At 41.0% G+C, this 27,685-nt stretch overlaps 1 protein-coding gene across 1 annotated transcript; it reads right to left on the bottom strand.

The window, feature by feature from the left end:
• Positions 1-269: 269 nt before the first annotated feature.
• Positions 270-26,629, bottom strand: bco1l (beta-carotene oxygenase 1, like). The gene is made up of 11 exons (XM_061715993.1): positions 26,501-26,629; positions 23,779-23,907; positions 23,570-23,699; positions 21,416-21,563; positions 18,882-19,026; positions 13,806-14,023; positions 11,754-12,020; positions 5,894-5,999; positions 4,590-4,684; positions 3,667-3,778; positions 270-1,525 (listed from the first exon to the last, which is right to left on the bottom strand). Exons 1-11 carry the CDS (start codon positions 26,562-26,564, stop codon positions 1,371-1,373), a joined length of 1,569 nt encoding a protein of 522 aa, XP_061571977.1. The 5' UTR covers positions 26,565-26,629; the 3' UTR covers positions 270-1,370.
• Between the last annotated feature and the right edge of the window lie 1,056 nt (positions 26,630-27,685).

Raw genomic sequence — 27,685 nt, 5'->3', positions numbered from 1 at the left:
AAAACAAACATGTTTCGCAAAGAATCACCCAGTGATGTCATGAGATTGACGCGTACGCGGATAAAAGGGATAAAAGAAAAGTAACAGCTCAACGTAGCCTAATGTAGCGGAGGAAGAGGAACAGTTTCTTCTTCACAAATCTACTCAAGTAAAAGTAAAAAGTATAGTGATTCAAAACTACTCCTAAAAGTACAACATTTCCCAAAACTTACTCAAGTAAATGTAACTCGTTACTACGCAGCTCTGCTATCCAGGTACTATCCGGTTACTATCCCGGTTGTAGGAACAAAAAAAAGGCAGCTGAGCCCGCTTGCTGACGCGTCACTCAAAAAGAGGAAAATAAAAGTCTGTTGAATTGGTTCTTAAAGTGATCCAGGTTTATTGTAACAAAAAGATCAAAAGGCAGCAATCAATTATTATAATGCAAAAATAATATAACAAACAATGAATATTTGTGTGGCTGAAGCAAAACGGTGACGGTCAACCAAAAATATATCGGCCTACTACATGAACACTTTCCTTTTGTCTTCCACCCCACACAATCAAACCAACCAATTAATAAATTAAAGCCACACCTTTAAGCACCAACGTGATGACGTAACCTAAGTATAATTTAAACTTATCCATAACTTAAACTTAAAGTACCATTATAATTAAGCAAAGCAAAAATGTTATTTTGGCTGCTACACCGGTAATATCTGGTTACTATCCCGGTAATATCCCGGTGTTGTGCCAAAAAGTGATTTCCTGCTAGAATCTGATTTCTTCTGATTACGTCAGATTTTCAGATTATCAAGCTCAAGAATGAGATCAAGTCATATTTAGGCAGAAACAACTTTTCATTAACTGTATTTGGCCTTCAATCAATTTTTGGCAGGTGAAAATGCCTATTTTGTGTTGTAATGGTCCTTTAAAAGAGTTAAAAGCAATCCTGTGAGCTCTAGTGTTTATATTATGAAGCTCAAGAATGAGATCAAATCATATTTAGGTAGAAACAACCTTTTATTAATTGTATTTGGCCTTCAATCAATTTTCGGCAGGTAAAAAGACCCATTTTCAGGGGAGAAATCAGATTCTGGCAGGCAATCACTTTTTGGCATGACACCGGTACTATCCCATTACTATCTGGGTACTACATGAATCCAAGCAGCTGAAGTTGGATCGTCACTGAAACTGTTGTGATAAAACAGAAAGCTGGTGCATTTCAATAACAGGCCACACTGAGACGTCCTCAGATCAAGGTGTTTAATTAAAACAAAAACATAATAAACAGCTTTAAGTATTTACAAGATATTAAAATAGAACATTTTCTGGCTTCAGAAGTCTTTCAATAACAGTTCAGTCCGAGGGAATAAATAATAAAAGCGGTCTCAGTGAGCTGCAGGGATGAAGAGGCCGTGCAGGTCCATGTGGACGGAGGCGGGGATGGAGGCTCGCGCCACCTCCTCCAACGTCCGGGCGTCGAGCACCAGCAGGAACGGAGACGTGCCGGGGTCGGAGGACACGACGGACGACAGGATCACCCCTGCAGGGGGAGACAGATCAGATTACTGTAGTTCCCAGAAGATCCAGGTCTGGAGGACGGTTCTGCTACCAGGAACCGTTACTATGGAAACAACTTCCAATCTGGGTTCAGGAGGCCGACACCACCTTTAAAATCAACTTAAAACGTTTCTATTCAGTAAACTTCTAGTTAGTGTTTAGTAAAGCCTCTAGTTAGTGTTCGTTAAACCTCTAGTTAGTGTTCAGTAAAACCTCTAGTTAGTGTTCAGTAAAACCTCTAGTTAGTGTTTAGTACCGTTTTTTTTTTTTTGCACCAAAAGGCGCACCGGATCTTAGTTTAAGTGCACTGTAAATAGCGGCACACGATTTTTTAGCTAATTTAAGGCTTTTAAGTGCGCCGTATAGTCCGAAAAATATGGTAAACGTCTAGTTAGCGTTTAGCAAAGACTCTAGTTAGTGTTTAGTAAACCTCTAGTTAGTGTTTAGTACCGTATTTTTTGCACCAAAAGGCGCACCGGATCTTAGTTTAAGTGCACTATAAATAGCGGCACACGATTTTTTAGCTAATTTAAGGCTTTTAAGTGCGTCTAGTCCGAAAAATATGGTAAACGTCTAGTTAGCGTTTAGCAAAGCCTCTAGTTAGTTTACTAAACACTAACTAGAGGTTTACTAAACACTGCTTAGTAAACCTCTAGTTAGTGTTCAGTAAAACCTCTAGTTAGTGTTTAGCAAAGCCTCTAGTTAGTGTTTAGTACCGTTTTTTTTTTTTGCACCAAAAGTCGCACCGGATCATAGTTTAAGCGAACTATAAATAGCGGCACACGATTTTTTAGCTAATTTAAGGCTTTTAAGTGCGCCGTATAGTCCGAAAAATATGGTAAACGTCTAGTTAGCGTTTAGCAAAGACTCTAGTTAGTGTTTAGTAAACCTCTAGTTAGTGTTAGCTGCGTTGTAGATATGCTGCTAGAGAGGCTTGAAGTTTTTCTCCCACAAGGGGAGTTTTTACCTGCCATTGTTTATGTTCATAAATATTTTGAATCTGTAAATAAACTTTGTACTTGTAGAAATATTTTGTGCGAGTGCAAAAAATATTTGTACTTGCAAAAAATATTTGTACTTGTAGAAATATTTTGTGCATGTGCAAAAAAAATTGGTACGTCAGTAGGCGACGTCAGTAGGCGATGCAATGTGCTGATTGGCTCTCCAGAAACGCTTTGAAACCCGTGCCAAAGATCGCTGATTGGCTCTTATTATTGGCACGTCAAAACAGTGCCATAATTCGCCATAATTCGTAGTTGTAAAAAACGTTTGTAGCTTTGTATATCCAATGTTGCACACAGACGAATTAATTCCACAGCTACAAAAATGTTCTACACATGCACAAAATATTTCTACAAGTACAAATATTTTTTGCAAATGCACAAAATATTTCTACAAGTACAAATATTTTTTGCAAATGCACAAAATATTTCTACAAGTACAAATATGTTTTGCACATGCAAAAAAAATTGGTACTTATAGAAATATTTTGTGCATGTGTAGAACATTTTTGTAGCTGTGGAATTAATTTATCTGTGTGCAACATTGGATATACAAAGCTACAAACTTTTTTTTTAAAAAGCTACAAACTTTTTTTACAACTACGAAATTATGGCACTGTTTTGACGTGCCAAAACTAAGAGCCAATCAGCGATCTTTGGCACGGGTTTCAAAGCGTTTCTGGAGAGCCAATCAGCAAGTACAAATATTTTTTGCACATGCACAAAATATTTCTACAAGTACAAATATTTTTTGCAAGTACAAATATTTTTTGCACATGCACAAAACATTTCTACAAGTACAAAGTTTATTTACAGATACAAAATATTTATGGCTTTAATTTGAGCCCATAGTTGTAAAACAAATTATTTCAACAGAAAACACATTAAAGCATGAATAACTGATTTAATATTTATGTTTTGTGGTAAGTGACCGTGGTATAAGCGGTGTCTTTGGTGACTTCACAGAAGCAAAAATAATTGCTCGGGGGTTCATGTTCTGGGTCTCTGGAAAGATCTTCTGTTGTATTAGATAATAATTCAATTCAATTTTATAAATTGAATTGAATTGAATTCCCTGCTTCTGAACGCTTCAACGCTTTCAGCCTTCATCCTTCATCCTCACCATCATCTTCCTCCTCCGCCCCTGGAGACGCCACGAACACCGGCTCTGAAGGGAAGCAGTTCTCCTGGTGCCACTCCTTGTGCGTCCTGGTGGTGATGTCGACCTTGGCGATCTGTCGGACGGAGGTGAGGGGGGGTTGTAAACCGTGATGTCAGGATCAGGACAGCAGGGGCCGGATTCACAAAACATTCTTAAGAAAAAAAATCTTCTTAAGTGTCATTTTTTTCTTAAGTTCAGTCTTAAGAAGAAGTCATATTCTCCCAAAAAAGTTCTTAAGTATTTTCTCAACTTTCTTCTTAAGTTTCTTCTTAAGAAAAAACTTAAGAAAAAATATTCTTGAAACAAAAGTTCTCAAATTTGTTCTTGACTTTTTTTCTTAACTTTAAGACAACCTTGACCTGTCTTAAAATTTCTTCTGTGAAAAGGTAAGACTCTAATTTCACCTTTTTCAACACATTTTAGACAATTTTAGACTAGTAGGTCATAGTTTGAGGATATACTGTTAACTGTTTGTTAGCATGTTAGTTAGCTAACAACAGTGGTAGTTAATTATTATTAATTTTCCCCAATAGTATTTTTTTTCGCACATTAATCTCATCCACCATAACCTTGAAAAGTTCCTGCATCTCTTTTTCTCCTTCTCCATGTTTAGTGAGTGACTGACGGTTAAGACCAAACTACCTATAAATGTTGTTTGCTAACGCTAACTAACATATGTGCAATGCAATGACATATTTTAAGAAGTTCTTAAGTAGGAAAAATAAGAAATTCTTAAGACGGTTCTTAAGAAAATATTGAGGAATTTCACTTAAGAACTTTCTTAGGAACTTCTTAATTTTAGATCTTAAGACATTTCTTAAGATCGTTCTTAAGAACATATTGGTGAATCCGGCCCCGGGTGTTTATCTGCTCGTGTGTCTGACCTTGTTGGGGTGAGGAGACCACTCCAGTCGGGAACCGTAGAAGTATCTGTACTTCCTGGCGTTGAACCTGTAGTTGATCCCCGGCAGCTCCAGACCTGAGGATTAGTGGGACCAGTTAGACCTGAGGGGGATCTGGGAGTCCTGGTTCCCCCCAACACCCCGACTCGTTTACATGGGAAGTTTAATTCCTCTTTAATTCAGAATTCAAATTAAATCCGATTTAAAATTAGTAAAAATTACCATGTAAACACCTAATTCTGAATGAAAATGGCCATTCCGAATTAAACTTAATTCTGAAGTAAGTGGCTGGTTTATTCTGATTTTAAATCCGAATAGAATAATTCCAGATCATGTTTACACTCATTCCTCTTTAAATTAATTCCGGTCTTTCTTTCTGCTCGTTCCCTCTCCCGTCTGTCTCCATGACGCTTATATTCCACACTGGGCTGGTTTTCCAAACAAAGTTTCAAGATGGCAGCACGCAGTAAACGCTGGTCAAGAGCAGAGACCATTTATTTAATAAATAGCTTGGAGGACCAGGAAATAATTAAAAGAACAGATGGTAACAGGAAACATCAAAATTGTGAGCTTTTCAAAGTTGTCTAAAGGCTGCGTCCGAAATCACATACTTCCACCCTAATGAGTAGCAAAATGAGTATGTGAGATTTTTTATTGCGTCCGAAACATTAGAATGTACTCAATAGTATGTACTATCCATACTCATTCCGGAGAAATGTATTAGTGTGGATTGATGGACACTAGCCGAGCAGAAACTTCCCACAATGCAACACAGCAGTGTTTGGTTGCTAAGTGATGTCATAAGTATAATATTAAGGATAATAATATTATTATATAATGTTCGTATAATGTCATCTTGTTTCGGCCAGAATAAACGGTAAATAGCGGAGCGGTTTCTGCTACCGCTGCTGTGACACGTCACTTCCTCCCAACGTGCGCTCTTAATAGTACGTCCGAATTAATGCACACTACTGATATTTACTCAAAAGTGTGCCGAACTTAAGTATACTTTTTAGTATATACTGTTTAGTATGGCATTTAGGACGCACGGCAGGTTTGTTTTTATTCCGGTAGATGTAACTTCCGGTCCCCCCCCTATCCAATCAGAACCTTCCCAACCCCCAGACCTGTAGATGAATTGGATAAAGCCGATCAAACGTGTTTTCCATGTAAACCTCAATTCGGCATTACTATTTCCATGTAAACTCAAAGGAAAATAATTTAATTTGGAATAATTAATTCCGAATTAAAAGACATCATGTAACCGTGGCTACGGTGGAGCGAACCTTCAAAGAGAACGTCGGGCTGGCAGCAGATGGATCCGTCCTCCTGCATCACGGCCTCGGCCGTCGTGTCCTTCAGAGTCACAAGGTTACGTCCCTTCGGAGTTTCCTGGAGAAGGTGCAGGTTGTTGTAAGATCACAGGGTTTAAGTGTTTAATTGTTTAATTAGGATCCCCATTAGTTACAGAATGACTGCAGCTATTCTTCCTGGGGTCCGCCAACATTTTAAAATAATACACTACTAAACATAACATAATAAAAGCAAACCAAATAAATGTCCACTAGATAAAGAGAATATCAAATTAAAAATACTCTGCAACAAAAAAGTAAATATTCCACAAAATGAAGACAGTGAAATGAGAACACAAAACAAAAACACTGCACAGTTAAGAGTTCGTCTGAGAACATCAAAAAGTCTGAAAAGCAGTCCACAATTTCATTTCATTTGTAGTCAAACTTCACAACTGATCTAATACAGAAAAAAAGAAAGAAAAAAATACATTCAACAACAATAATAACCAACTATGATTCCATTTCCAGCATGTCGGACAATCAGTCTCAGCAGCTGCTTGTTTCAGTGATCTCTATATCAATGTTCTATAATTTTACTTTACTGATTCAAAAGATGTTTCTTAACTAATAATTTGAATGTTCTTATGCTGTTTGTTTGTGTGATGTGTTTGGGAAATGAATTCCACTAATACATAGCCCTGTACACAACAGTCCTTTTACCAGCATTAGGATTCACATTTGGCAGCAGAATATTCTCCAGTTGCAGGTCTGGTGATATATTTATGATAGTCAGAGCTGTAACATCCTGGTATAATACCTGAGGAGTCTTTGTTATGGACATATTTCTAATAAATGATAATGAGTAAAGTAATCTGTCACTAACCATTAACCAACCAAGATTCGTATGCATTTTAATAACGCTTGTTGTCCAGTTACAACTAAGAACAATGCTTGCTGTTTTGTATTTTTTTGTAGTTTTGCAATCATATCTGCAGTTGCATTTGACCAAACTGCTGAGCAATAGTCAAGATTACGGACATACGGATATTAACAAATTGGAGAGGGATTATTTCTTTCCATTTGATGGATTACATGATGACGAACTTGGAACTGAGGAGTCTGAAAAATCGGGATTAAGAAACAGTCAATGTCAATTGTGCTGCAATGAACAATGAGGAACTGAACCTGAAAACATTCACTTTTTCTGAGCACAAACTGTGTGATCCTGAGAGCAACATTGATCCAGAGAATAATTTCTACAACCGCATCTGCAGCAACTGAGTATTACACAGACGAACAATTCAAGAATAATGTCTCAATGAACGGTAACCTTTCATTAATACACTTCAATGCAAGAAGCCTGCACAGGAACTTTGTACACTTTTGGGAAATATGCCATTTTGTGAACAGTGCACCTTTATTTATTTTTTTTTTTTTTATTTCTTGAGGATTTTTTGTTATCCCCATGGAGGCAATTTGTTTTACTGGCAGTCTTTTCTCTTACTTCTTGCTTTTATTTCATTATTTTAACTAGACAATTTCCTCGCAGAAATTTCGAGATTGTCAAGGCGGGCTGCTGCCCATTTGTGTAAATTATTGCATTTTGCAAGCAATAAAGGTGAAGGACTCAAAACTAAGTCCAATGACACCACACAGGATTCTCTATGTCAAACCATTCAAAAGTTATAGCAGAAAATCAGAGACAACCAATCAGAAGAAGGGGCGGGGCTAATTTGCACCAATGAAGGTCAAGGACTCAATACAGAGTACAATGACACCACACATGACTCTCTATGTCAAACCATTCAAAAGATATTGGACTATAACATATCGGCCAATCAGAAGAAGGGGCGGGGCTAATTTGCATCAATGAAGGTCAAAGACTCGATACCGAGTCCAATGACACCACCCATGACTCTGTATGTCAAACCATTCAAAACATATTGGACTATAACATATCGGCCAATCAGAAGAAAGGGCGGGGCTAATTTGCACCAAAGAAGGTCAAGGACTCGATACTGAGTCCTATGACACCACCCATGACCCTCTATGTAAAACCATTCAAAAGTTATAGGACTATAACATATCAACCAATCAGAAGAAGGGGCGGGGCTAGTTTGTATATATAATATACAAATGTATATATATATATATATATATATATATATATATATATATATATATATATATATATGCCATGAACCGATTCCCAGCAGGACTGGTTATTGTCTAAGGTCAAAAGGTCAGGGTTCAGATTTCTCCATTTTCCAGGTTAAAGTATATGAAGTCTGTTCTGATTGAGTCATGTGACCAGTTCTGGCTCAGTCTAGTCACTCAGCAGCTGACTTCTGGTTGCCCCGGCAACAAGAACCTCGACTTCAGAACATTCCGGGCTGGCTGTGAGAAAAGTTCTCAAATAACTCAAATAAATTTGTGAGAAAACCGTAGCTCCTACCAGAAAAACAAAGACATCGTGAGAGACACAGAACCCGGCAGATTCTGACAATGTTAATTTTATTCAGATATTCCTTAAAATGTGTTAGTAACAGCAGTTGGAGAACAAAGTGAGATTTTTTGGAAGAAAACTTTTGATTACATTGCAGTGAATGGGGACTGGGGCAGGAATTGGCGCCGCTTTATTCGCCCCCGTTTAAATTTTGTGCATACCCCGCCTGTCAAAGTCACATTTTATGAATCCCAACATCTATGTCTACATTCTTACCAAAAATGATCTTTCTAGCTTTCACAGTTCGGCCGTGAGCTCGAGTTACAAATAAAAATTAAGGTACATTTTTGACTGTCCCTCCCACTCTAAAAATTGAGAGCTCCACTCTAGATTTGACAAAAAAGTTATTTCCAGTCCTCGCTTGAGAGCTCATATCTTGAAAAGTGTACATTTTAGGAAAAAACTGGAGAGAGAACAGAAGTTTTCCTCCGTTTTGAAGTTTGAATGACATTTGTACGTGCAAGTATGAGAAAGATAGGTGACTCAGAAAAAAGGTGAATTTTGTCTTTTTTTCTCAACATTTTCCCATCCGCTTCTAATGGGGCCATCCAAATACATGGGAAAATGAGTTCCCCATTAGTTTGGAAATTTGGAAATATTTTTGCACTTCGTGCAAAAACTATTTGTGCCATCGCTCTGAAAATCCACAGGACCGTAGTTAAATTCAGGGCCTACAACTTTCTAAATCGGTTCAGATTTTTTCGAGTAACGGTGTGCGAGTGGTCTGGCCCCAAAGTTCTCCCAATGCATTCCGGATGTCGCTAAAAGCGCATGTTTTTGCACGTTGCACAAAAACGTGCATGCCAATTGCTAATAAAATTCATAGCACACGATTCCCGCTTAAGGCGCACGTTTCTACGTTTTTACTTTTCGCATTTTCTCAAAGCTGCGGGACTAGTTACGCGTCGAAGTTTTGTCCGGAAAATGAATAAGCAAAAAAAAAATAAACCTGCAGGATAACATTAGTGCCTCTGGCGAACTAACTCCTCCTCCATTGCAGAGCTATGGAGGAGGAGTGCCTCTTGGCGCAGCCGTGGCAATAATTAATCTTTTTGAGGGTAGGAAAATAATAAGCTTTGCTTCAGCCTACACCTTTTTCGGTCTAGATGTTATTTGTATATTGGAAACTTTTTTGTAATGTTTTCTTTGAACAGTGTATTAGTTTTCTTGTTGTCATTTTTATTCTTTTTTTTTGTGATGTCATGACCGAAATAAACTAAACTAAGATTTGATATAATTAAGGCTTGAATTACTAGTTTAGTTGCTTTTAGAGTTAAACATTTTTTATGTCTTCTTATGACAGAAATCCCATTTCCCATTTTATTAGTGCCACGGCTGCGCCAAGTGGCACTCCTCCTCCATAGCTATGCAATAGCAATGGAGGAGCAGTGCCTCTTGGCGCAGCCAGAGGCACTATTGTTATTTGTGTGGATTTAATCTTCATCTTATTCATTTTCCGGACAGATTTCAGTTCGCTACTAGTCCCGCAGCTTTGAGAAAACGCGAAAAGTAAAAACGTAGAAACGTGCGCCTTAATCGGGAATCGTGTGCTATGACTTTTATTAGCGATTGGTCTGCACGTTTTTGCGCAACGTGCAAAAACGTGCGTATACGGAACGCATTGGGAGAACTTTGGGGCCTCACCACTTGCACACCGTTACTCGAAAAATTCTGAACCGATTTAGAAAGTTGTAGGCCCTGAATTTAACTAGAGTCCTCTGGATTTTCAGAGCGATGGCAGAAATAGTTTTTGCACGAAGTGCAAAAACATTTCCAAATTTCCAAACTAATGGGGAGATTTTCCCATGTAAGTGAATGGGGCAGAATGTAACACTGTGGATGGGAGGAGGTTCGAAAAAACCCCAAATTCACCTTTTTTCTGAGTCATGTATCTTTCTCATACTTGCACGTAGAAATGTCATTCAAACTTCAAAACGGAGGAAAACTTCTCTTCTCTCTCCAAACATGAAACAGTTTTTTCCTAAGATGTACACTTTTCAAGATATGAGCCCTCAAGCGAAGACTGGAAATCACTTTTTTTGTCAAATTTAGAGTGGAGCTCTAATTTTTTAGAGTGGGAGGGACAGTAAAAAAATGACTTAAATTTTTATTTGTAACTCGAGCTCACGGCCGAACCGTGAAAGCTAAAAAGATCATTTTTGGTCAGAATGTAGACATAGATGTTGGGATTCATAAAATGTGACTTTGACAGGCGGGGTATGCACAAAATTTAAACGGGGGCGAATAAAGCGGCGCCAATTCCTGCCCCAGTCCCCATTCACTGCAATGTAATCAAAAGTTTTCTTCCAAAAAATCTCACTTTGTTTTCGAACTGCTGTTACTAACACATTTTAAGGAATATCTGAATAAAATTAACATTGTCAGAATCTGCCGGGTTCTGTGTCTCTCACGATGTCTTTGTTTTTCTGGTAGGAGCTACGGTTTTCTCACAAATCTGAGTTATTTGAGAACTTTTCTCACAGCCAGCCCGGAATGTTCTGAAGTCGAGGTTCTTGTTGCCGGGGCAACCAGAAGTCAGCTGCTGAGTGACTAGACTGAGCCAGAACTGGTCACATGACTCAATCAGAACAGACTTCATATACTTTAACCTGGAAAATGGAGAAATCTGAACCCTGACCTTTTGACCTTAGACAATAACCAGTCCTGCTGGGAATCGGTTCATGGCATATATATATATATATATATATATATATATACACATTTGTATATTATATATACAAACTAGCCCCGCCCCTTCTTCTGATTGGTTGATATGTTATAGTCCAATATCTTTTGAATGGTTTGACATAGAGAGTCATGGGTGGTGTCATTGGACTCTGTATTGAGTCCTTGACCTTCATTGGTGCAAATTAGCCCCGCCACTTCTTCTGATTGGCCGATATGTTATAGTCCAATATCTTTTGAATGGTTTGACATAGAGAGTCATGGGGGTTGTCATTGTACTCTGTATTGAGTCCTTGACCTTCATTGGTGCAAATTAGCCCCGCCACTTCTTCTGATTGGTTGTCTCTATTTTCTGCTATAACTTTTGAATGGTTTGACATAGAGAATCCTGTGTGGTGTCATTGGGCTTAGTTTTGAGTCCTTCACCTTTATTGCTTGCAAAATGCAATAATGTACACAAATGAGCAGCAGCCCGCCGTGGCACTCTTGAAATTTCTGCGAGGAAGTTGTCTAGTTAACTATCTTGTTTATATGTGATTTCCATGACAATTTTTCATCAATTATTCCCAGCAGCTTGGTGTCCTGCACCTGTTTGATACTGCCCTGTTTTATTCTAAGGTGTCGAGGGAAGCGTTGGCTGGTTTGTGGGTGAAGATGTACCTTGTTGACGTTGAGCGGCAGCACGAATCTCTTGCAGACCGGCGGGGCGTAGTCCTTGTTGGCCCGGACGAAGGCGTCGCTGTCCTGCCTCATGTTGTGCAGGTAGAACATGTCGTACAGGTTGCTGTCCTCGTAGGCGATCAGGTCGAACACCAGGTGGCCGTCGTCCTCGTAGGCGTTGACGTGGTGGAAAACCACCAGGGCGTCACCATAGTAACGGGTGGAGACAGCCTTTCCCGTCTTTCTGTTGACGACGTGGAACAACGTCTGGAGAAAAGATTCATTTTGAGTTGATTTTATTGGCACAAACAAAGATGGTACTGATGTGTTCAAACAGGAAGTGACAACACAGTGGGAATACCTGAGAAAACCACCTAAAGCAGGGGCCTTTTTTAGCCCAGGGACCCCTTGGATGAGAGAAAAACAGAGCAGGGACCCCCGCTAGTAATTCTTATTTTTTCCCTTTCTTTTTTAATGTGTCACATTTTAAGCCTGGCTTATAATAACTTTTAGATGTGTTTTATTCTGCTTATTTCACCTCATTAACCAATTCCTGACTGGGTTATTAGCCTACATGTGTTTATGGTTGATAAAACTTTTATTTAACCATATAAATCTTTTCTCAGCTTTTTACAGGTTAAAGCATTCTATCTAATTAGCATAACAGAAGTCAGTTTTCAAAGACATTAGAGACACTAAACAACTGTTAACACAGTGACGTTGTAACCAGCGCAGCTCAGTAGCTTACCGCTGTTGAGTGGGACGCTCAGCTAACTCACAAATTATTTTGGTTAAAATTGCCTTTTATTTCTTTTTTTTAAAGCGGACCTATTATGAAAAACATGTTTTTTCTTGCTTTAACATATATAAAGTGGTCTCCCCTCAGCCTGCCAACTCAGAGAAGGAGGAAAGCAACCAGATTCTGCAGAGTCTGTACAGCCGCCCGGATGAGCCGTCCAGTGTGATGTGGATCTACGAGCCAATAAGATTCTGCAGATTCCGTTACGTAACGACGGGAGCGATGTATGAAACACGGCCACACATTGGAATCCCATTTTTCAAAGCTCTGAACAACACCATCCTTGCAGGAGCTGATTCCACCCAACGCCTTCGATTCTACGTTGGAGATGAACTGAAGGCCCAGTCCCAATACACCCACTACCCCTACTTTTCAGTCCTACCCCTAAATTTTTGCACGTTCCCGTGAGGGTAGTGGTGTCCCAATTCCTCTTTTCACCTAGGGCTAGTGGACATAACGAGGGCTAGTGGATATGAATCTAGCCCTACAGAGCGAGGGTTTTCAGATGCTGACTCGCTGACCGAGGGCCAGAAAAATTTCCCAGAATGCTTTACGTCATCATTTGCAGACTGAATAAAAAAAAAAATGTGGCGGACATTTCTCATTTTTAGTGAATAAAATCAATATTTTGAGTTAGTTTCTGCATAAAAATGCGTTTTGATTACATTTCTAGCGAGAAATATATATTTTACTTTCATAATATTCACTCAGTGAATGTACATAATCACTCGCTTGCCCGTTGTTGCGAAGATCTCGCCAGAATAAAGGCTGATTTATGGTTCTGCGTTATCAGCTCCCGAGCCGGCGGCTCTAGATACCGCCCGAAAACTTTGGAGCAAATTTCTTAACAGGCGTTATTTGGATAAACTGAGAAAAAATATTAAAACTTAATAAAGTGGCATATTAACAGCGCTACAGCGGAAATTAAAACAGCTTTTAGCTCTGGGCTTCCTGATATGGTGTGACGTATGTGCAAACGTAACTACGCAGTCGCTTACGTACCCGAACGTAAACCACGCAGTGACGTAGCAAGTGGTGTCCCAATCCCTAGGGAAGATTACAAGGGCCCTACTCATTTTTAGGGCTAGTGGTAGAAAGTAGGGGGTGTATTGGGGTTGGCCCGAAGTCTCTATGTTTGATCCTAACAGGTTCTGGTCCCAGAATCTTTAATCCTTGGGTTCCTCTACAGACCAACTAGGGTCCAGATCCAGACCTGTGGTTCCCCAACAGTGAGACGAAGCATGGCCACTTACGATGTCATCTTGGTCGTACTTGAGGCAGCTGCCCCAGTTCACCCCCCTGAAGTATGCGGTGGCCAGCCGGACGATGTCCAGTTTGAAGGGCTGCTCCACGAACAGGATGTAGTTCTGGGTCATGCCGAAGCTGTGGTAGTATCCCGGGAACAGGGTGGAGCGGAACGGGATGGAGCAGATCTGCTGGACCCTCGCCAGCGCCGGCTTCTGTCTCTGGTCTGGAACAGAGGACTCCACGTAAGTATTGATTTAATTACCCATCATCAGTTTGGTGTTGGAGTGCCGTCATTGGCTGTGGATGTTGGGAATTAAACAAATCTGAGTTTTGTGCTTCAGTAAGAATATAAAGGTTATGACGGTGATATCTGGAACAAGTTGTAGGAGATCATAAACTTTATTTCACTTAAAGGGGACCTATTATGAAAAACACGTTTTTTCTTGTTTTAACATATATAAAGTGGTCTCCCCTCACCCTGCCAGCACAGGGAAGATGAAATACCATGAAAATCTGCAGGGTCTGTTCCCCCTGCCCGGCTGAATCTTCCAATGTCATGTGACTTCTACGAGCCGTTCAGATTCTGCTCCCGTCGTTACGTAACGACGGGAGCGATTTACATAGGTTGGCCTCCGATGCGTGAAACCACGCCCACAACTAACTCCGCCGGTCGGAGCTTCCGCCACTGTTTAGAAGCGGTCGCTGTTTGAGCAACGAGGGACAGTTAAAATGAGGTTTTGCATCGACATTTACCTTCATAAAAGGATCAGTTCCAACAGTACGGACCCGGCAACTGCACACAAGTCAGCGGTAAGTGACATTATTTTTTTATGTTATTTATATTTGTATGATCTTTGCATGGGCTAAGTATTTGGCTTAGCTCCGGAGCACCGGAGCCACCGGTGCTCACCGGTCCGGTCCAGGGCTCCGGTGTTCCCTAACGGAGTGTTAGGGTGCGTCCCAATACTCCCCCTCGCCCTCCTTTTCTTCCCTAACCCTAACTTTTGCGCGTTCCCGTGAAGGTAGTGGTGTCCCAATTCCTCTTTTCACCTAGGGGGAGGGGGCATAACGAGGGCTAGGGGCTGAGAATAGCCCCTTCAAATCGAGGGATTTCAGATGCTGACTTGGCGAGCGAGGGGGTATGAAAAAAAGAGGCTCTGCGTCGATTTGACTCGCCGACCGAAGGCAAACAGGCAGACTGGTCTCAGAGAAATAGAGAGAAATAATCCTGTGACTCGTCAGATTTGTTTTGGATGTTTCTGATATAATAGTCTTCAGAAACCACAAAGTAATCCAGCTGTTATCTGGGTAATTTACACACTTTCAGATAAAGTTGCGGAAGATCACGCCAGAATAAAGGGATTTATGGTTCCGCGTTACACCAACGCAGATCCTACGGCGGAGGTTACGCAACCGACGCCGTAGGCTCTGCGTCGATTTAACGCGGACCCAAGCTCCGGACCCGGCAGACAGAAATCTCTAAATTTCGGAGCAAATTTCTTAACAGGCGTAGCTACAACTGTTAGATTTCATCTATTAAACCAACATCTTCCTAAATGATTTATTTCAGCCGGCGTGATTCTCAACAGAGCTGCGTCCCGGGAGAGAGTGTCTCTCCCGGGGCTGACGCAGCAGCCTGAGCCGGCGGACACGTCTCTTCTCGGGCTGTGAGCTGAGGCTGCTCCCCGGGGCCGGCGGCTCTTCTCATCTCCGAAAACATCGGGTCAAATTTCTTAACAGGCGTTATTTGGATAAACTGAGCCCCGGTTGGGGATCTTAAGGTTACCATTATACCTGAAAAAATATTAAAACTTAATAAAGTGCCATATTAACAGCGCTACAGCTGAAATTAAAACAGCTTTTGGCTCTCAGCTTCCTGATCAGGGTAGGGATGAAAACGAGGGGGAGTAGGAGAAATGGGACAGGCACCTGGGCCAAGTGCCCTAGATCTCAAGTGCCCTAAAATATCCCCCTTCTTTTTTAGGGCTTAGGGAAGAAAAGAAGTGCGAGTGGAGAAAAGAAGGGCGAGTGAAGGAGAATTGGGATTGGGCCTTAGGGAACACCGGAGCTCTATTAGTACCGTAGTACATTTTTCTTCTGTTTATGGTTTCAGATCTTCCAAGCACCTGAATCTGTTCAACGACACCTTCAGAAGACGCACGGTCCATACATGTTATTTATATACAACTTATGTTTTATTTTTTTAACAATAAAGTTGCCATTTGTGAAAATTCAGTGTTGTGATTTATTGACAGTTAACATGATTCATTTGTCTTGTAACATAAGGAATGAAATGATGAATTGGAGTAAATAACTGTGGTGTACCTGTTTAGAATTAAATTAAATCTTCCTGTGTGAAGAGGAGGTAACTAAAGGCTGATTTATGGTTCCGCGTTACACCAACGCAGAGCCTACGGCGTAGGGTACGCGTCGATTTAACGCAGAACCGTAATTCAGGCTTTAAGATCCGTTTCCCCCGTGTAACTGAATGCGAGCATCCGACTATCAGGTCGAGCTGCGTGACATCGGACGCTCTCTGTCCACAATGAAACCGTTAAACTCACGGCCAGTTAGGACAGTTCAATACAAAAAAATAAAGCAATGGAATTTATTTTGTCGCCGAAGCTCCCTCGCATGGGACACGCTTTGCTACGCAGCCGCTGCTCTTCTGCCCAGAGCGAGGCTTTGTTCCCTCCCCTGCTACACGTCATTCAAGCAGCCAATCAGCACAGAGCCTCATTATCATAGCCCCCCCTTCCCTTAGAATGGAGCACAGAAAAAGGCTTTAGAAGCGGTAAAACTAGAGACATGGCCCACAGGCTGAATTTCTGATTTATGTAGAAAAAACAAGCTTTAGATTGTTTTTAAGACATTCAAGGCCTGTTTAAAATATACATTAAATGCCATAATATGTCCCCTTTAAGCCTGAAGCTGGATGTTCCTTCATACTCCTGGAGAAACAGGTAGCATCAAACATCTGAACTGATATCATCCACCCATCCATCCATCCATCCGTCCGTCCGTCTGTCCATCCATCCACCCATCCAACATCCATGCATTCACCTATTCATCCATCCATCCATCCTTCTATCATCCATCCATCCATCCATCCATGTATCCATCCATCCATCCATCCATCCATCCATCCTTCTATCATCCATCCATCCATTCATCCATCCATCCATCCATCCATCCTTCTATCATCCATCCATCCATCCTTCTATCATCCATCCATCCATCCATCCATCCATCCATCCATCCATCCATCCATGTATTCATCCATCCATTCACCATCCATCCATCCATGTATTCATCCATCCATCCTTCTATCATCCATCCATCCATCCATCCATCCATCCATCCATCCATGTATTCATCCATCCATTCACCATCCATCCATCCATGTATTCATCCATCCATCCATCCATCCATCCATCCATCCATCCATCCATTTATGCATCCATCCATCCATCCACCCATCCATCTATCATCCATCATCTATCCATCCATCCATCTATCATCCATCATCTATCCATCCATCCATCTATCATCCATCATCTATCCATCCATCCATCTATCATCCATCCATCTATCCATCTATCACCCATCATCCATCCATCCATCCATCTATCATCCATCATCTATCCATCCATCATCCATCCATCCATCTATCATCCATCATCTATCCATCTATCATCCATCCATCCATCCATCCATCATCCATCCATCCATCATCCATCCATCCATCCATCCAATGATCAATATTGGTTGCTAATATCAACTTGTTAGAAATCCAGACGTTAATTTCCACACCAGTAAACATGTCACGATATCAGTTTGATCTCTGCATTTGCTTTTTAATCCATAATCATTAACATCAAATAATTTGTACAGCAAAAGATTTGAGACAACAAACTGAACCTAAGACAGCATGGCCCTACTGAGCATGCTCAGTGGAGCAGTAGAGCGACGGTCTGCAGCGCCACCTTTGACCTCTTTATGGAGTTAACCAACTTAAGACTTCAAGAGCAGTTTTACTGCGGCTTTGTAAATCAATAAGCTTTATCTAATCTCCAATTAGACCTGAACTCCGGAGCTGAAGTGGGACATTTATGTGCATCTCCATTACTGATTAAACTCAAACGCTGTTCTTGACTTTATCTTAATGCTGCTTTCTGCAGAACTGGCAACATTCTGTCCTCCAAAGAGGAACTCTGACCTGTCGTGGTGTCATCATCGCGACGGGTGAACCTATGAGGGGTCGGGGGTAGGCTTGCCACTAGGGCTGGGTATCGATTCAAATGTCAAGAGTCGATTCGATTCCGATTCTTAATATTCAGAATCGATTATCATGATTCGATTCGATTCGATTCTGATTTGGCTTAGTGTTATTTAAAATGTTTTTTGAGCTGTTGCCTGAATTATATGACTGTAAAATAACTAGTGAAATAATAATTTCACAATAATTATTGTGAAATAACTAAGAAATAAATAACTCACACAGGCCTTTCAATATCCATCTAAAGTGCAAAAAAGAAAGAAATTGCAACAGTTCATGCAGTAAACAAATCATTTTAGCTTATCTAATTTATTCTGTCACCACGCACACATATTGCCATGAAGCACCTGGCATTTTTCACAAGTGTCATGACAAACTGTGTGTCCGACTACTGGGATTAAAGTTCACCTGGAGAAAATGATGGAAAAAAAAAAAAAAATCGATCTTTAGACATAAGAATCGATTTTTAGGAATTAATATGAGAATCGATTTAGAATCAGAAAATCGATTTTTTTCAACACAGGCCTACCTGCCACCCGTCCCTTGAAATACGGAATTGTTACATAATTGGGAATTAAAAGTTGCGTCCCGTATTGAACCAATACGGACATATATTATGCTCTTATTTATTTATGTCATAATATACAGGCGAAGGTCAGAAAATTTGAATACATTGCAAAACTTAATTCGTAGTAAATTCAACTAAAGGTGAAACAAATATATTATTTCCCACTACATTCAAAGTGAGATATTTCAAGTCCCTTATTTCTATTTCTGAAAGGGAGGAGAGGGAGCGCCGTACCTGAGTCCGCCGGCACCTTGAAGATGATGTATTTGGGCCGGCCCAGGCCCATGATGGCCGTGCCCATGTTGTAGGTGTTGCCCTCGTCGTCGTAGTGGGGGTGGGCCGTCGCCAGGTTCAGGGCGATGTGGTTCCGGTAGTTGGTCTGGAATTAGGGCAAGGCAAGTTTATTGGTATAGCACAGGAGTCGGCAACCCGCGGCTCTAGAGCCGCATGCGGCTCTTTAGCGCCGCTCTAGTGGCTCCCTGGAGATTAAAAAAAAATGTTTGACCTTTTTTTTCCTTTTTTAAATTTTTTTCTCCTTTTTTTTTCTCTTTTTTTCTTCTTTTTTCCTTTTTCTTCTTTTTTTCTTTTTTCTTCCTTTTTCCTTTCCTTTTTAATCTTGACATTTTGACTTTTTTCCTGAAATTTTGACTTTTTTCTCGACATTTCCACTTTTTCCTCAAGATTGTATTTCAACATTAATCTTGTCATTTCGACTTTTTTCTCGACATTTCGACTTTTTTCTCGAGATTTCGACTTTTTTCTCGTCATTTCGCCTTTCGCCATTTGTCTTCATTCTAAGGCTGATACAAGACTTTTCATTTTTTGCGGCTCCAGACCTATTTGTTTTTTGTGTTTTTGGTCCAATATGGCTCTTTCAACATGTTGGGTTGCCGAGCCCTGGTATAGCACAATTCAACACAAGGTAATTCAAAGTGCTTTACATCAACATTAAAAGCGGCAAGACACAATTAAACAGTAAATAACAAATAAAATGAAATAAAATGATAAGAAAAGAGGTAAAATAATAAAAAGCACAAGTTCTTAAACAGTAAGGGCAGTAGAATACAGCAGGTACATCTCATTCTTAAAATGGCAAGAATTATGTTTCTATACGATAAAAACGTACAAAGACCGGATCAAATACAGTATTACAAAAGTAATCTGTAACAATTCGTACGGTGAATTAAACCAATTTGACAATTCTACGTCACAATGCCTGCATTCAGGGCTTATCCATAACTTCAAAAATGTCAAAAATCAAGTTTTTTATATATAAAATATATTTATATATAAGTATTTATCATAAAAAGCACAAGTTGTTAAAAAGTAAGGGCAGTAGAGTACAGCAGGTAAGCATTTAATTTTTTTTTTTGTTTTATTTCGGTCATTTCCAAATTAAAAATTAAAATACAAAAGAAATGAATGAAAAGAAAACAACAAATAAACATGAAGTTAATGCTAATATTGCATTAGAACAAAATATATAAATAAAACAAGACTGAACAGGTGTAGGCTGAAGCTTAGCTTATTACGCCTCCCCTTTTTATTTAGTTTAGTAGTACGCTTCAGTAAACAGTAATGTTTTTAACCTGATTTAAAGGATCTACAGTTGGAGCAGACCTCAGGTCTACAGGAAGTTTGTTCCACCGGTGAGGAGCAGAATAACTGAACGCTGCCTCACCTTGCTTGGTTCTGGTTCTTGGGAACCACAACAAACCAGATCCAGATGAAGCTCAGGGGTCTGGGAGCTTCATAGGAACTAACAGATCCAGCATGGATTCTGGTCCAAGACCATTCAGGTCTTTGTAGACCAGCAGTAAGATTTTAAACCAGGGGTGGCAAATGTGCGGCCCGACAGAGATTTTCATGCGGCCCGCGAGAAGTTTCCAACGCAAAAAAACGAAATGTTAATTTACTAAAAAGGAAGGCATAAATAATTGCCATGAATCGCAGCATATCTGATAATATATTTCTTCTACAAATCCATCGTTATTCCACAAATAGAGCAGTTTGACATTTTTTTAGTTTTCTAGAATGCATTTGCCGATTTTATTTCTTTGTAGACGTCGTTTATTTTTATTAACTGACCACTATTATATATTTTCGCAGGAAAAATATCACTGCTAAAAAAGATGATAGAAGATATTTACTCTTCAGAATTTCAGTTTAGAATACGAGGATAGTGACAAAGTAAAACAGTTAAAAGAGAAGTCCTGACTTTTTCGGCACACTGGCGTAAATATCCGCGCCAATTTTTAAAAATAAATACACTTAATTGTACTGGAAAAATCTCTAAATCACAAAGAAACACTCTCGGATGTAATAAGAAAGATTTTGCTTTTAATTAAATTTCCTATAAAAAAGCGAAATATAAAAAAAACATACTTGTTTCTGTTTATCTTTGTAAAATGATATTAAAAGTATCTTACATAATTTGAAAAAAACGAGAAATTTCAAGAAAAGATCCTGAAGAAATATATTTTACATAATTAGAGTGTAAACAAAGTGCATATTTCCTTTAAATTTAACTAAACTGATATTGGATTAGATAACAATAGTGAAAAAAAACATTTTCGCACCGTTTTTGTTATTTTGAGCGTGCGGTCCACGAGAAAAAAATTGGTCAAATCCGGCCCGCCAAGCAAAATGAGTTTGACACCCCTGGTTTAAACTCTATCCTTTGACTGACTCATTCAGAGCACGTTCGTCCCCCTGGAAGGATTTCTGCACCGGTTGTGGTTCTGGGAGACGGACGGAGACGAACCCACCTTGCCGACAGTTTCCAGGGTGTCGGGGTCGATCTGGTTGATGTAGTTGACCTCCGAGGAGGCGTAGTAGTCCTGACCGTAGCGGATTATGTTGATCAGGTTGTTGTCTGTGAAGTCTGGGATGATGTTGCAGAGGTGCGACGCTGCCCTGCACAGATGTGAGGAGACACACACCCTGATCAGAGTCTGGATGAGCAAACTACACCACTATGGTATCAGAGACCTTGTCCTTGACTGGTTTAAAAGCTATCTTTATGATAGACAACAGTATGTCTATTTAAATAACTGTTGCTCACCTCGCAAGCACATAAAGTATGGGGTTCCCCAGGGCTCAATTTTGGGTCCACTCTTATTTCTCTTATACATTTATGATTTTGTAAATTCCACCAGTAGCTTTCACAGAGTAATTTTTGCTGATGATACAAGTCTGTTCACCTCACATAGAAACCTACTCACTATCCAAGACACTGTAAACACAGAGCTAATCAAAGTGGATGCCTGGTTTAAAAGTAATAAACTGTCACTTAAAGCAGCACAACGTAACTTTCAGCTTTTGTTGAGTTTGGCGGCTCCTTTGGACAAAAGCGGTAGTGCTTTACCAGAAAGAACACTACGTTTCCCATGAGCACCAGCGTGTACTGCCGGAAAGATCCTGTCCCGTCGCTGCATTTGTTTTGAGAGAAGACGGGACGGACTTTCAAAGGTACTTTTCTGTTTCACCAAGTGAACAGACGGAACGCAAAAAAAAGATGTTAAACTGCTGGAAAGGAACTGGAATTTACGGGGATACCTTAAACAAGGAAGCCAGGGAGCGGTATATGGAGAAAATAATGATTATTAACGGTTTGGATCCATATGAAATCCTTACTAAAGAGTGGAGCTCCGATGAGGATTTACTGCCGCAGTTCTGCACAACCCACGTCTTACTACCTTGTTTAGGAGTGTTTGGCAGCTGCTTTGGTAAATGTTTGACTCGCCATGTGTTTCAATAAATTAGTATAATAGTACAACATACAGTACATGTTTTGTATCCCTCTTACTTCTCTTTTCTTTTTTTTTGACCGCTATATTATGTTGAAGAGGCTCCGAGGCGTGAGCAATATTTTTGTTTTCCTCGTGAGATTATTTTTTTCCTCTGCAGCTACAAATAGAGTTAATATTTTTTCCTCAACAAACTAGTTTTATCTGAAGATTGGGGTTAATTGCACCGCAGAGAGCTGGCCAGCAACTGCGTTTATCTGGAGAAGTGGGGAATAAAACCCGTGTTTTGATCCGACCCGTCTGTGTGCGTGTTTGTTTGTTTACTGGGGAACGTTATGTTTGGTCGTTACAGCCGCGATCCAACCGAGCCGAACGACTCTTTTACTCTGTTATCTCAGATACTTGGCCTCCGTGGTTCTGCCTCCGAGCAGGAAAGTGGTGAAAAGTTAAACCATTAGTGATCTTTTCCCCACGTCTGTTATGTGTGGAGCTGCTGCAGCCACAACGCAGCAACGGGTTACCATGGTTACAGAATAACGGAAAGTAACGATGTCCGGGCATTTAGCTTGTTACTCCCCCGCTTTCTTTTTACGCCTCCTCCGATGAAACTTTTATTTCCTTCAATTTTTCCGCTGCTTCGGCCATGACACCAGCTTCTGCTGAGCTGCGCTCCACGCCCCGCCAGCTTTCGTCTCGACTGCGAATCGGGAAGGAGGGGGAAGTGACGTATGCCGTAAAGCAGTCAAAGCCGTAAAAATGTGTAGTTTTTTAGTGTGGCAGGGTTCCTACCATGCTCCTCAAAGTTACATAGTGCCAGTGAAGGCGATACAGACCCCTCAGACCATGACAGAGGTGTCATTAAACCTGTTGGAAGTTGATGTACCATCACAATGATGATGATGAAATATTAGAATAAGGTGGAAAAGTTACATAGTGCTGCTTTAATGGACTCATGAAGTCGCTTATACGTTTAGTCCCAACAGAGTCGTCTGGTCCCAGAATCTTTAATCCAGACCCAACTAGGGTCTGAATCCAGACCTGCGGGTCCTTTACCCACAACTAGAATCCAAATCCAGACTTGTGGGTCCTCTATCGACCACTGAGATCTGGATCCAGACCTGAGTTCTTGTCCTTTGACCTCCAGGTTTTCTTCTGGTCCCGGAGGAACTTTACCTGGAGAAGATGTTTTTGCAGGCATCCGGGTAGACCATGGTTCCAAACTCGGACACCACGATCCGGTCCGCTTCGATGTTCCTCTTGTACGTGTCGCTCCTCAGGAACTTGCTTCTGTAAGTGACTTCACCTGAGATACAAACATCAGAACCCTCAGCACGGGCAGGTTTTTGGCGTTACCGCGGTGACGGCTCTCCGGCGAGTCTCACCGTTGCTGAAGGTGAAGCTGTGGAGGAGCGACATGCCGTCGAACCAGTGGTTGTACTCGGAGCTGCCCACGGAGAACTGGCCCGGCCCGTTCCTCAGCAGGGTTCCCTGCAGCCAGGGAGGAACCGAGCCTGCAGAACCAGCAGAACCGTTATGTGCTGTCAAGAGGAGTCGGTACTGTCAGAATGAGTTGGTACTCTTAGGGTGCTTTCAGACCTGTGGCCCGTTTGTACGGTGGCCGACAAGGGCCAAACGCACTGCAACGGCCTAATGCGTCTCAGTTAAGGAAAACGGCTTCAAGTACAGAAACGATTCAAATTCACAAACTCAAAACGAGGTACAAAAAGAGGAACGTGGTGCAAATGAAAAAACGTGCTGCAAAAAACAAAGACAAATGCAGCATCATCAAACACGCTGCAAGTAGAGAAACGATGCAAAGCACAAAACGATATAAAACAAGAAACCATCTTCAAACAGCGTAACAGCTCAATGGACAGACACATGGGATGTAGAGAGAGACCGAACAGCTGACTGTAACATTAAAATATAATAAAGAAACGTTTCGTAATGTACAGCGTTGTACGGTGATATAAACCACATTATATCACATTACCGTTCCCGCTGTATGTTTAAACCATGGATGTAAACACTGTGTGTGTCTGTCCATTGAGCTGTTACGCCGAAAGCGCCCCCTGCAGGTTTGGAGCACTTCCGGTTGTACTGACCAGTTATGAAGCGTTTTTCTTTTGAAGATGGTTTCTTGTTTTATATCGTTTTGTGCTTTGCATCGTTTCTCTATTTGCAGCGTTTGATAATGCTGCATTTGTCTTTGTTTTTTGCAGCACGTTTTTTCATTTGCAACACGTTCCTCTTTTTGCACCTCGTTTTGAGTTTGTGAATTTGAATCGTTTCTGTACTTGAAGCCGTTTTCCTTAACTGAGACGCGTTAGGCCGTTGCAGTGAGTTTGGCCCTTGTCGGCCACCGTACGTTTGTTTTGTTCCGATTCAGGGGCTAAATCTCTACAGTTGTTTCGTTTCTCGTTTGTGGCGTTTGTGTTCACAAGCCAACCGTCTGTAGCGGTTCAAAGCTGTTAGGGCAAAGCGCAGACCGCCGCCGACGATCCCATTTATTGTGTTTGTGCTACCGCGGCGCAAGAGCAGACCGTTCTGTCACGGCGTTTGCGCCGTGCCTGCCTGCCCATATTGAACACTTTTTAATTTCACCGTGCCGCACTGTGACGACATCTCGGCACGTCCAATAGGAGAGAAGGGAGAAGAGAGAAAGTTGTGACCAATAGGAGAGAAGGTGGTGGAGACTTTGCGCCGACTCTTCTCCTTGCGCCGTGGTAGCACCAGGGGTGAAAGTAAGCCGGTATGGTCCGGTACTCCGTACCACCAAAAGATTCTGACGATAATCTTTGCATACAACGGGTCTCCCGAACTGTTTTTTCATAATTTTTTAAATATTTGTACGATATAATTATTAATAAAACCCCACTATTTGTGCTTTTGTGAATAGCGTATTCCAGTCTTTACTTCCTAAACATACACACTGCATGGAAGGGAGCGTTTGATTTATTGTTCACGTAACGTTACTTTTTATTTTTTCACGACCAAACCACAAACTTTATTTATGTCATTTGCACCGACGGGCAAGGACAAAAAATAAAAGATTTTTGTGGTTGGCTGACACATAATCACACGCCACATAATCACAAATATGACATTTGTGATTGGTTTTCATTCCTCGTTTCAGGAAAAAAAGAAAAAAGCGTCTAAAATGTTGAAGTAACGTTTTTTTTTATAAAGGTTTTTTTTTAAGTGTTTTGCTTTGATGATAAAAATGCTTAAGAAGTTATATTCCATTTCAATGCACACATTGTAAGAGACATTTTGAGACATTTTACTCATCATCATCTCTTCTTTCATTCATGTGCCCAATGTTCTGAAAATTCAAAGACAGAGACTTGTTAACTGTTCAGCTGCTGATGAATTTAACTGTAAATTTATTCTAATTTGAAACAAAACAAATTGTTATGATTTTGAAAGTTTTGTCAATATTTACAAATTATTCTGTGACAATCCTTGGTCCAGACTGGCCTTTATTTACACCATTTAAATAAATCATTTGCTATAGGCCTACACAGTGTTGTGTTTCTAATTTCTACACCATACAGGCGTTAAAGAATTGAATGCGTGTTCAGGGATGAAGAAGCTGGAGGTGGGAGGAGAACAAGCCATGAAGGTTGGGGTCGTAGTACCAGCAAGAACTTTAATCTACTTTCACCCCTGGTTCTCACTTTAAACGAACCACTCCAGGTCTGGAATGGAAGCGAGCCGAGACCACCTCTCCTAGGAGATCTCGGCTCGCTTGTTTTGTGCCGCATCCGAGTGCGATTGCTGTGTTCACATATACCAAACTTCTTTCTTCATCTTCAACATTTTTAGGGGGAAACGCTCCCTGTTTCGGAAAAACAACTGCTCCAAACAGGACAGGTGTGAAAGCATCCTTAGACGGGGTCGGTACGGTCAGGCCGAGTCAGTGCTGTCAGACCAAATTGGTACCATCAAAGCGAGTCTGTACAGTCAGACTCTTCCAGTCATGTGTTTCTGGTTCTAAGTACTCAGATCTTCCTGCACAGCTGATTGTTCAGATGAGGTCAGTAACGACGACCCGTACCTCCTCATCCGGGTCTTCATCGCAGCGCTGACCCGGAAACTCACCTTCCACCTGAGCTTTGAGCGGTTCTGGAGTCTCGGCTCCGTTCCTGGAGAAGATGGACTGCATGTTTCCCTCGTGTCTCCCAGAGTGCAGCGCTGCTGCCGGCAGCGTCTTTATGCAGCCGGCGGCGTGAACATAATCTCATGTTACATAACTGTGCTGCCGTGGACTTTAATCGGCTTTTCACAATAAAAGCCTGTTTACAAAGCTGTGGATGCAAACAGGTCTGGATCCAGACCTGTAGGCTAGAGATGGGCGGTATGGACTAAAAAATGTATCACGATCATTTCTTGCATCCTCCTGCTCTCTCCTTCCTTCTTCCCTTCCTCTTTTCTCCCTTCCTTCCTCCTTTCCTTGTTTTCTCCCTACCTTCTCCCCTTTCCTTCCTTCCTTCCTTCCTTCCTTCCTTCCTTCCTTCCTTCCTTTTTCCCTTCCTTCCTTCTTCCCTTCCTCTTTTCTCCCTTCTTTCCTTCCTTCTTCCCTTCCTCTTTTCTCCCTTCCTTCCTTCCTTCCTTCCTTGTTTCCTTGTTTTCTCCCTTCCTTCCTTCCTTCCTTCCTTTTTCCCTTCCTTCCTTCTTTCCTCCTGCTCTCTCCTTCCTTCTTCCCTTCCTCTTTTCTCCCTTCCTTCCTCCTTTCCTTGTTTTCTCCCTACCTTCTCCCCTTTCCTTCCTTCCTTCCTTCCTTTTTCCCTTCCTTCCTTATTCCCTTCCTCTTTTCTCCCTTCTTTCCTCTTTTCTCCCTTCCTTCCTTCCTTCCTTCTTTCTCCCTCCCTCCCTTCCTTCCTTCCTTCCTTCCTGTACGTTGTGCGTGGATTTAACGCAGAACCATAAATCAGTTTTACACAAAAACGTCATCAACGGGAATTTATCGTTTTTACCGTGAGATACAAATTCTTATTGTGGGGAATTTTTTTGACGGTAAATCGTGAACAGTAAAATATCGCCCATTCCTACTGTAGGTCCCCTTGTGACCCCCCAGGTCTGGATCCAGACCTGTAGTTTTATAAAGCAATAACTTGGTGTAATAGGGGGCGTGGTCTCTTGATTGGCGGCCGGCACAACCAATGACGAGCTGTGAGTTGTGAATAAAGACATAACAGACCATAGTCCTCGATAACGGACTATTGCTTTTGTCAATTTAAAATGAAAATCTGTTAAAACAAAAATGTGGGAAGACATGGACGTATA

Source organism: Cololabis saira, chromosome 24 (assembly GCF_033807715.1).
Source record: "Cololabis saira isolate AMF1-May2022 chromosome 24, fColSai1.1, whole genome shotgun sequence".
In the NCBI taxonomy this organism is placed as follows: Eukaryota; Metazoa; Chordata; class Actinopteri; order Beloniformes; family Belonidae; genus Cololabis; species Cololabis saira.
This window is presented reverse-complemented; position numbering and strand designations above follow the sequence as displayed.

What these genes read in the sequence shown, in the direction of transcription:
- bco1l (XM_061715993.1), bottom strand. Translation starts at nt 26,564, where the DNA reads ATGCAGTCCATCTTCTCCAGGAACGGAGCCGAGACTCCAGAACCGCTC. An exon ending in GCTCAAAGCTCAGGTGGAAG is followed by an intron (nt 23,908 to 26,500) that starts GTGAGTTTCCGG and finishes CTGGTTCTGCAG; the next exon opens with GCTCGGTTCCTCCCTGGCTG. An exon ending in CCCTGGAAACTGTCGGCAAG is followed by an intron (nt 19,027 to 21,415) that starts GTGGGTTCGTCT and finishes CCCTAATTCCAG; the next exon opens with ACCAACTACCGGAACCACAT.